Here is an 11,231-nt window from a genome sequence, read left to right as displayed (position 1 = left end):
TCTGTGCCCAAGGGGAGGCCGCCAGCAGGTCCCCCTCCATCCTCCCTCCCCTTCCTCCCCCCTATGCACACACGGGGCTAATCCGCAGCACGCTGTTCCCTGCGGGAGTTGAACCAAGCGGGCTCCCGGGGCTCCCTAAGGCAATGCGGAGTCAGATGCACGAGCCACCGCCTCTGGGGCCCTGGTGCGTTCACAAGAAGGGGGCCCTTGCACCATGCCCATGTGCGTGCGGGTGTGACATCCTCCCAGGAGGTAGCTGAACGGTCCCCTTCCTGCTGCCGCTGAGATCAGTAGCAGACCCTGCAGCCATGCCCACAGATCGGTGTTTCTTTCACCACTGCCAAGTTGAACGGGCCTCCCCACGGCTTGCTTCCTCCCCCACCCTCCCCAGCCCCTCTGCGACCCCAGCTCTTAGTCTGATAGGGAGTGAGAGCCACAGTCATACACTCTATGGGCTCCATCTGCAGTGTAGGGGCCGTTGTGCCAGTAAGAAGAATCGCAGACTGTCTGCAAGGAATTGATTTCGGATGCGGATGAGTTGGCGTCCCTCCGCTTGGACCGCTTTCTGTTCCTCAGGATGAAGACCAGCATGCCAACCACTGTGAAGGCAGAGGTCACAAACACCAGCAGAAGTCCGGGGACCAGCACCGAAATGGAGACCCTGCTGGTCTCCAGGTAAGAGTTGGAGTGAGTGCCCGTCTCCGCCAAGCCGGTGCTGTTCTTGTTAGTGGAAGCCACCGTGGGCGAGACTTTGAGCTGCGGGCAGATCACGTCGTTGGAGAGGGTCTCGAAATCCTCCTTGAAGAAGTCTTCCGGGGACTCGCACCTCAGGTCGCTCATGATCACCTTGGGGCGCAGCATCTCGGCCCACTGTTTGAAAGGCACAATAGGGCACGTACACTCCCACGGGTTGCCGTGCAGGTCGATCTGGGTGATGGAGGTGAGCTGGTCCAGCACCCCTGCCACCGGGAGGTACGTGAAATAGTTGTTATGGATGCTCAGCTTGGAGAGGGAGACCCCTGCAAACACATCGACGGGGAGGGACCTCAGCAGGTTGTTGTTGAGGATGAGCACCCTCAGCTTGGGCATGGCGTTGAAGGTGCCAGGCAGGATCAGCTGGATGCCGTTGAACTCCACGTTCAGGTACTCCAGGTTTTGGAGCCCGGCGAATTTCTCCCGGGACAGGGTGTCTAAGTAGTTGCTATCCATGTAGAGCCACCGGAGGTCCAGCAGGTTTTTGAAGGTGTTGTTCTCCACCGTGGCGATGTTGTTGTTCCCCAGGTCCAGCAGGTTCAGTTTCCGATAATCCAGAAAGTGGGACTTCCTGATGGTGTGGATTTTATTGTCCCTCAGAAACAGCTCCTGCACGTTGGCCGGCTTGGGCTTCAGGTCCACCAGGCTGCTCACGTTCCTGTCGTTGCAGTTAACCTTTAAGCCCGAGCCGGGGATCTGATCGCAGCTACAGATCTGAGGACAGGGCAGGCTAGGCGGGAGCTTGTTTTTGACGCTAATGGTCGACACCGCCGCGGTAGGTCTGGTCTTGATCTGCCAGTTGCCTGGGATCTTTGTACCTCCGTTTGGAGCAGCTCCTGGAGTGGCAGGATCTTCTTTGCCATGTATTTTAAAGGGAGTTGGAATGGGACCAGGATCACAGGTTTCCTCTTCAGCAGGGGGAGCAGCGAGGCTAGAATCCACTCTGCTCTTTTTGCACAGCTCTTGCTCTGTGGTCTCATTTAAATCCTTGCCCTGCAACCTAGTGGGAGCTTCGCAAACGACTCTGCCGATCAAAGCGTTTTTGGGTATGTTTTCCAGCCATTCCTTCAAGGAGAGCAGATCACAAGTGCAGTCCCAGGGGTTATCCTCTAGCAGGATTTCAGCAATGCCTGGAATCTGCTCCAGGACCTCCTCATAAGGCAAGGTTTTAAGCCGGTTTCCCCGGAGGTCGAGGTGAGTGATCGGCACGTACTGGAACACGTTGGGAGGCAAGGTGCTGATGAGGTTGTCATTTAAAATCAGCACCTCCAGCTTGTTTAAGTCCCTAAACGCTCCCGGGTCAATATCCCGCAATAGATTGAAATCTGCCTGGAGATATTCCAGATCGTCCAGCCCCAGGAAAGTCTGCTTTCTGAACGACTTGATCTTGTTGTTGTTGATATGCAACCGCTTCACCAGCTGCAGCCCGAGAAAAGCCCCAGGAACGATTTCATGCAAGCCGTTGTTTTCCATGTGCAAACTGACTGCATTGTAAAAGTTAGCGAACTCATTAGGGAAAAGCCGAGTCAGGGAATTTCCATGCAGGAATAAATGGTAAAACTGGGAAGTCGGGGCGCTGAAATGTTGCAGACTGGTAAACCCCTTTTTCTCACAGTCTACGTGCAAATCCCCCTCTACCTCGTTGCAGGAACAGATCTTCTCTTTGCAAACGTCCCCTGTAACGTTTCCAGCAGCAAAACAAAGAGACGTCTCCAGCAACAGAATCCAAAGCAGCATTTTTAAACCGAGCGATTCATTCCCGAGCTCATCACAAAGTAACAGCCACCATCCTCCTCACACCGAAAACAATTCCAGTCCATTCAATGCATGAGATGTCCGAGCCACCACCAAGAAGGGGGGGAGAGAAATTGTGGGAAGGGGGAGTAGGCAGGGTCGGGGGAGGGGGACTCTTTTTTTTCTCCTCGATCCCTCTCTCCCCCCCCCTGCATACACTGCAACAGACTCCAGTCAATAATTATATCCACAAACTATCCAGGCACGTACTGCAAGGCACGCAAAAAATATAATAATAATACAAAAAATAAAAATTAAAAACCAGGAAAAAAAGTGGAAGGAAAAAAATCCCCCTTCTCGACTCCCTCCCCCCCAGCCTCCCGGAAAGCTAAGTAGATCTCTGCTGGCCGGCTCGGCTAATCGGAATAGGAACAGTGCTAGTAATTAGAAGCAGCCACTGCATGTTAGGGAGAAGCAGGCAGAGAGTGCAGCGGTGGTAGAGGAGAGCTGCCTGTGTGCATGGCTTTGCTTCGGACTGACCTTGCTTTCTCTGTTGCAAAGCCGGCTCCTGCCTGCTGCTGCCGCCGCCGCCGCTGCTCGGTGCCCGGGAGTCCCCCTCTGGGTGCTGTCCAGTCCCCCTTGGTGCTGAAATCACGCCCCAGCCTCAAGCCCGGCTGCCGAACCAATGGCGCTGCAAAATTTCTGCAATCCCTGCGTTTTTTGGGGGCTGCCCGCGTCTCTCTCCTCCTCCGGTTCCTTCTTCTGCTTCTCTTCCTCTCTCTCTGCCTGCCTGCCGCTTCTCTCCTCTCTTCCCTCCGCGAGCTCTCTTCTTTCCTCCTTCTTCTGGGGCTGAGTTGCACACGCACACACGCACTCACATCCACGCAGAGGGAGAGTTGCTAAGAGGCTCTGCTCGTTCCAACCTGGTGCACTCTGAAAGATCTGACACCCTCTGCTGAGCTGCAGTGGCAAAAATCCATCTGCTGAGGGAATGCTGGAGAAAAAAAAAAATCAATCCACGTACAGGGCAAGCGTTGGAAATGTTGGCATTAAAAGCTGTCGATCTGTTTAGGCGCTTTCTTCTAAATGGATGATTTAATTTCTTTCTTTTCTGTTCCGATGGAAAGTTTAGCGTGCCCTCCAATCCCTCTTGCCCCCATGCTCTCACACACTCACACATGCACACACGTCCCCGCACACACATGCACCTGCAGTAGCATCCGAGAAGAGTGCCTTTGCCTTATTTCGTTTCCCAATGGCGTGAATAGAATTAGTGTCAGGGTGTCAAGCGAATAGCAATTTGAGGTAATTATACTGCACGCCATTTTTATCATGGCTTTAAATGCATTCCTTCCTCCCCTGCAGTCTATACTGTTTCATGCTGGATTTGGTGGCTTTATGGCGGTATCTTTGGAAGGCTGAACCGTGGCTTATTGCATTGTATTTTTTTAATATAATTTCGATGATCATAGAGGGGGAGTGGGGGCGGTAGGAGTGGTTTGCTGTACCGTAGATAATTCAGGCTACCTGTTTCTACAGGGTATAGAATTTCCTTTAGATGGGGGGTTGGAAATTGGCATCAGTGCATCTTTCTCCTCCTCTCTCTTTTTCTTTTCCTTCTTCCCCAGGATATCATTTAAGTCTTCTCTGTGCCAATACAGTGTTTGCTTACCATTTTTTTCTTTTTCTCCCCCCTCCCCATCTTTTCTTTCCCACCAAAATAAGACTACACAGAAAGAAACTTGGTGCCTGGCCTTAAAAAAAAAAAGCCAAACCAGAGGAAAAAAAAAAGTTTCTGCTTCATTTGGACAGGTTTCAGATGCCTACATGCAAAGAACCAGCTTCATCTCTGGTGGCACAAACAAAAACCTTTGTTCCCCAATGTCTTGCAAAGTTGTGCTGAAGAGGATGCAGAGTGCTACAGAGCCTGCTTGGCTGGGTCCCTTCTGCATACGAAGTCAGTCCCGGACTTGCACCTCTTCCATCAGACCGATCCTCTGACTCCATTGGTGAACTTTGCAATATACTGGTAGGGCAGAAAATGTAACGTGCACGGGGGTGAAGGGGGTGGGCTCAAAGCCTATTTATAGGAGAAGTAAGGAAGCCATATGGAATCTGCACCCTGTCGTCCCTGCTGAATACTAATTTGGTCCCAGCTTCTCCCTGTCTGCAGTTTCCAAATAAATTAGACATCCTACTACCGATGATCTTATCAAATAAATTTAATTACATCATAACAAGTGGTAACAGCTGCTGTGACCATTTCAGATCCTCTGGATGAAGATTATCCTTTCTGTCCTTTGATTGGGGGTGGGGTGGGGGGAAGGGAAGGAAGAGGAAAAGAAGCTGGAGTGGGAGAGCCTAAAATAAAATGAAATCCTGGCCCAAAAAGGAGTCTGGCAAATAAATAACAAGCAGGGCAGGGGAGATAAAATGCCACTGAGACAGAAAACACCACAACAAATGTATTAGTGGTTTCATTAAGTGGGGAAAAGAGGGAAGGGAAACTTGGCACCACAATTCATTTCTCATGTCAGCTTCTTTGACTTTGTGTCTCTGTTCATGTCAGTGTGTGTGAGTGGGGGGGAGAGGGTCTCATTAAACTGAGACCCTTCTCCTGATAAAGGATTGCAGCTGTGGAGACGTACAGAGTGCAGAAGGATGGCGGAAAGCCAGCAGGAAATCCCTGGAACAGAGGAGACAGAAGTGTGGAGGCAGTAGGGACAGGGAACTTACTCTGTGTTGATAGCAGCAGGGTGACACAACTATCATGAGTAATGACATGTGCAAGGAACACTAAAATTGAACAGCCTGGTGCAATGCAGACTAAGATGTGAAGTAAGAGGACAAAGGGGAACATGTTTTGTCACCCTCTTAAAAAAACAGTCTCTTTAGCATCTTCACCCTAGTGTTATTAAAATTGCTCAGGCACCGTAGAAACAATCAAAAGGCAACCAGAGAAGCTGAACATTAATGAGATATTAAATAAATAAATAAATAAATAAATATGAAGCAAATGAGAGGGAGGAGACAATGACCTGCTGTCAAAGCATGAAGGACAAATTGCCACTTTGCTCCTCAGGATCTTCACAGAGGTTCCCACCTTTCTGGTCACAGTGGTTTGGGCCCTGCAGTCTAAAGGGGAAAGAGAAGGAAAGGCATTTGCTAAGTTTTAGAATTTTGCTCATTTATATTATTGTAGCACCTAGAGATGCAACCAAGGTGGGGCCTCCTTTATGCTAGGATAAACCCACAAAGAGTATTGTATTGTCCAAACATCTAAAGAGACCAGACAGAAAAAGCATGGAACAAAAGGAATAGTTATCCTCCGTTTTACAGTTGGCACAGAGAGATTAAGGGACTTGGTCTAGGTCTCTCAAGAATTCTTTGACACAGTCAAGAAATGAACCTATTCTTTTCCTACATACATTAACTTCAACTGCATTCTCCTTCCTACACTTTGCTTGAAGTTGGTTCTATATTTGCATATGTGGGCTGTTGTGCCACCATAATTAACTATATTAATTTAAGTTAAGTTTAAACATGTGTATCATAAAGGTTATGGCCTTGTCTAGAATAAATATCTACCTAAGGCTAGTCTGTTCTTGGATGGAATATTTGCAGCATACGCTTACACTTTTAGTCCAGTTCTTTATATATATACATTAACATTGTGCTAATGGAATTACAATACAGATGGATTTTTAAAAATCTAACTACTAAGTACTTAAGGCCTAGCTCTGCATCCAGGTAACCCAAGTTAAATAACACCAAATCAAGGTACGTCTACACTACAGTCAGAAGTATGAGTGCAGTTCATGTACCAGTTTAAATTAGTTGAGGTGAACACTCACCAGAGAACCTTTGTAAATAAGTGGAGTAGCCTGTCCTGATGTGGTCTCTGTGATACTGTGGCTATACTGTTGGCAGTGCCCAAGCCAACATTAGTGGGTGTACAAAACATTGTAGTCATTGCAATATAAGTAAACCCTTTGCACAGTTAGCCCCAGACACTACAGGACTACTCACTGTGAAGTCGCAGAGTCATAGCTTCTTTTATTCTTTACTCAGGCTTGCTCAGGCCTTCACCCTGCTGTGAGAGGGTAAAGTTGTTTGTACTGTTACAGCTATACTAACATAACTGTGATAGTGTATACCCCTAAATGTAAATGAACTGATTGGATATATAGTGATTTCTGCTAGTCCATCATATCCTAGTTTCTAAGTTGGTAATCTACTCTAGTCCAAATAATTTGTTACAACACTGGAATATAAGGCAGAGTGGGCATTTTGCTCTGTGAAATCTAAATTGATGCTTTACAGAGTGGTGCAAGACAAAACAAACTTTACCACCCTGCATGCAGAGGACTACAAACTGCCCCTGACAGTTCTGAAGCCAAATGTTATTGCCCCAAGGATGATGCAACTCAGCTAACACAAACTAATATCAATATGATACCAAAGTATGGACTTACAGACTTGAAGCTTCATATAAACATGAACTTTGGTATCTAACTGAGTCTTAATGGAGAGCAGAAGTCCAAAACAGTAATCCTAAAAACTCTATTCAGCTGCCAGTGAACCTTGGAGGCACCTAAACTCTGCACACATTTCAATTCTTTGCATTAAAGACCACTAGGTGCCAAAGTTTTGCTGGTGTTTCTGTACAGACATTCCTCAATCTAGGCAAAGCTGAGCAGTCCAGCACCCACACAAGGTCTAATTGGGATTCAAAGACTAGGCATTTCTCTTCCTCAGTTCCTTGTGTATTTGATCAGGATGGAGTGCTCTGAAAATCCTGCTCTCAAACCTCTCAAAATGGGCCCATGATTGTGCATGATGATTTATTTTAAAACACAACTGAAGAAGAAGAAACTGCCCACCAGTAATCTAGGAATTATGACACTTGTCCAAGATATGGAAGACCTGGACTAAATTCCTTCCTCATCCTGAGGAGATTCCATTCTACATCTCCCTTAACACTTGCTTTAGCAGGTTGCATACTAGTTTTTTATATTATTCTACAAAGTAGACAGGAGTACACTCTACCTCTCTTAATGAAATAGTTCCCTCTTGTAGAAAATGATTCAAAATTCAATAGTCAGATATCAGGAAAAAGACTGACATGATTCTGTAGGTTAATGGTTAGAGAATCCATCAGGGATGGTAGAGTTCTAGATTCCATTGCTTGCTCCAGAGACTGTTTATAAATTTAATCCAATGAAAGTTTAGCGTAATAGATGTAAAAAGTCCTTTGATCAGAGACTAGAACCCAACCTGGTCAGCATCCTAGTCACAAGACTTGCAAGTCATGTTGTGTCTGTCACTCATTTCCTCATCCAAGGAGCCTCACCTTCTTTTTGGGAAAAAAATGTAATAGCTTCAACATGAAAGACTGAGACACTTTCCACCCATAATAATATATAACTTGGTATCTATGGCACTTTTCAGGGAAGAGATAAGTATGGTTTTGAACCCTCCTAAGAGGGAAGAGAAATGAATCTGTGTCTCCTTCTCCTGGGCAAATATTATAACTGAGCTATTGGATAGAGGAAGAGTATCGGCAACTACCTACCTCCTACAAAAGAGAGAGAGGAAAAAATCTTTACTTGATTTCTGAAAAGAAGTGTAGAACATCAGTACAAGTTTCCAAAAGAGCGGTAAGGCTTTATGAAAACTCAGAACAAGTTGCTAAAACCCTAGAACAGGGTGTGATTTAAGAGAAGCCTATTCTTGTTTTGTCTGTCTCTGTACCTCTAGGTGGCTTCCTGCTTAATGTGCTGGCTACTTTCGAACCCACTATCAGGTGCCTAACTCTTTCCATGAAGAGAATGTATGTGCCTAGCTTAGGGTCCTAGATTTGATTTTAAGGAATCAGATACCTAAATGTTGAGCACTGCAATGCTCAGCATTTTTGTGTCTAACTTTTTTATATCTACCACTTGGTCCTTTGTCAATACAAATTGACAAAAAGGAATATTTTAATCAAACAAAATTGTGAGCCCATTTGTTCTGTCAGCTACTCTTGGTCAGATAACACAAGAAAAGAAATAGTATAGACTTTAATAGGAAGCAGTAACATTTGCACTGTGTTCCAACCTTGGTACAATTATGTTGCAGGAACAAATTCCAATTGTATCACTTTATGCCCTTGTTATGACAATTGTCACCATCCTGCAAGCCTCAAATTCTGTGTAGTGTGATCAATACACAATATAGTACTGCGCTTTTACTAATTTGACCTTTTTGTGGTTTGATTGCTTTGCCTATTCCAGTCTTTACTGACACATCTGAGAATGCAAACAAGAAAAGTGTTAAATCAGTGAGCAGGTCATAGTACAGAATATTCAACTGGCCAAAGTAGTTCACCAAAATGGAATAATAGGACAAGTGGTTAGTTAGAATTCTGCTGCCGCCCTCTTATGATAAATCATATAATAAGGAAGAGACAGGAACCAGTTCCCAAGTGAGTGTGGGAATGATTAGAAGTGTGTGTTGGAGATAAAATAAGCACCCAATGCTTTTGTTATAAAAATACAAACAGGGTTAAATGTAAGTCCCTTACTCCAATTGCTGAGCAGTTACTCAAGTAGCTCTACTGATTTGCATGACCTAAGAAAAGGATTCATTTATATATATATGTGTGTGTGTGTGTGTATTCATTATATATATATATAATGAATACACACACACACACATGCACACACATATATATATTAGTCACTAATTATTTTCTTGAACTATTCAGTACCAGCAACTTAAGTTACAATATAGATAATTTCAATGGGCAACAGCAGAAGGAAACTTATGTTTCCATTCTCACTGAGTATACTAAATTTCCATTATTTAGAAATAGAAAAGGCATTGTGCTCTGATGAATGGAGCATAGACCTGAGTCCTATACTCAAGTATTCTGGCTTTTATTTCTGCCACTGGTCTCCTGCTGTTAATTCGGCTAGTGTTGGATTAGTGGGGAAATCTTGTACAAGTTATTTCCCTTTTATGTGCCTCAGTTTCTCTAGCTGTGATACAGGCCTCCTTTTTAAAGTGCTGTAATTCCTACTAATAAAAAACAACATATAAGAGATGGTTATTGTTGCTATTATTAAAACTGACATTTATTTTCCATAGGATAAAAATAAAATGTATCAGTTAAATGCCAAGTATCTGTAGAAAACTTGGTCAGTTTATTTGTAGAAGCTTGAAAGCCCTGTGTTAACAATGTTCAATTTTTCCCACAACCATTATTTTGGACTTGTAAACTATTGACTTACAGGAGAAATATTTCTGCTTTGAGACAAAAGCTAGAGTGTTCTGCATACCCTTTTCTCTCAGACTTGATTTTTATGCATCAAAGGTTGTATATGCCAGTCATTTTCTTTCTGGAGGCCTAATGTAGTTATGTGGTGTGACAGTAATATCAAGACTTAGTTTTCTCATTAATTCACATCTTAATTCACTATAATTTAATTATTTTAACTGGGTGAAAATGCATATTTTCTTTCCTCATGACTCAGACTCCAGACTTCAAAGAGCATACTGATTTCAGAGACAAAGAATAAAACAGTTGAAACACAACAGTACTTCTCACTGTGAAACATTTCAAAATACAAATTAATATGAGGAAATTCTATATAATTAGTAGAGCTGGGAGGGAACTGGATTTCTGTTTTGTGGGGAAATTTTATGATTTCATTTATTTCTTTGTTCCAAAACATTACAATTTTTTTTCAAGGTTTCTATAAATGAAAGTCTAGAAAAATATTTCAGGCAGATTAAATGTTTTGGAGTTTTTTACTGTTTTTCATATATATATATTATGCTTTTCATATCCATATTATAAAACATTTTAAAATTGTAAATCAGAATTCTCTTTTCTGACTTTTCTCCCCAAACGAAAAATTGTCAAAAACCTACATGCATCCACAAATAGTTTTGATTTAAATATTTGGCATTTTTCTATGGAAATGTTTATACTCATTTTTCTTTAACTAAACTTATAGTTTACTTTAAACACAGCAGATATTTACTTGTGGAACAAAAATAATTTGTGAATAATAAAGGGCACCATCAACTTTTGGGAGAACAGATGAAGGAAGAGAATAATAATAAAAAATAACATCCTATTTGCTTAACTGCAAAGTCTAGGGACCCAGAAGTCACCCTGATCTTATAATTCATAATAACTCAGAGAAATAATAATAAAGAGGTATGCAACCTGATTAACTACTGTGCTACTGCAATTTTACACTTCTTTATGTCTGTTTGACATGGGTTGCCATACTATAGAATTGGAGTAATGCAGATGTCATTCAAGCACTTTTCCCACGAAGTTTCCTAAATAACATTTGTATACCTAAAATGTAATTTACCTACTCTTGGAGGTTGTACATTGGATGAGACTTTATTGTTTATTTGTTTCTCCCTATTACAATCATGTAAATTTGGAGTAATTTCAGAGTAATTCTATTGAAACCAACCTACTGTGAATTTATGTGGGGGAAAATGAGATCAGAATCTGGCCTAGGGTTCATAAGGCAGGCCTGTGTTCTCCCTTCTTAGGTTGGAATAAATGCTCTGCTTCATCTCTAATATGTATGGATCCTGGTTTTCTCTGACAAAAAAAGCCCCATTTTTCAGATATAAAAAAGTAACCCAAAACCACATTTTTCCATGATTGAAATGGATTTTGGGTTACTTATATCTGAAAAATGTTTTGCTTTTTTTTTAAACAGAGAAAACCA

At 43.2% G+C, this 11,231-nt stretch overlaps 1 protein-coding gene across 1 annotated transcript; it reads right to left on the bottom strand.

Moving 5' to 3' along the window:
- Window positions 1-411: 411 nt before the first annotated feature.
- Window positions 412-2,490, bottom strand: SLITRK1 (SLIT and NTRK like family member 1). Its single transcript, XM_006021444.1, has one exon. It carries the CDS (start codon window positions 2,488-2,490, stop codon window positions 412-414), a length of 2,079 nt encoding a protein of 692 aa, XP_006021506.1.
- Window positions 2,491-11,231: the final 8,741 nt, after the last annotated feature.

The sequence above is a fragment of the Alligator sinensis genome, unplaced genomic scaffold, assembly GCF_000455745.1.
Source record: "Alligator sinensis unplaced genomic scaffold, ASM45574v1 scaffold332_1, whole genome shotgun sequence".
NCBI lineage: Eukaryota > Metazoa > Chordata > Crocodylia > Alligatoridae > Alligator > Alligator sinensis.
Note: the sequence above shows the minus strand (reverse complement) of the source record. Positions and strands in the feature narration are given on the sequence as shown.

Bases quoted from the DNA above. Each gene is read 5' to 3' on its own strand.
- SLITRK1 (XM_006021444.1), bottom strand. From the start codon at position 2,490: ATGCTGCTTTGGATTCTGTTGCTGGAGACGTCTCTTTGTTTTGCTGCT.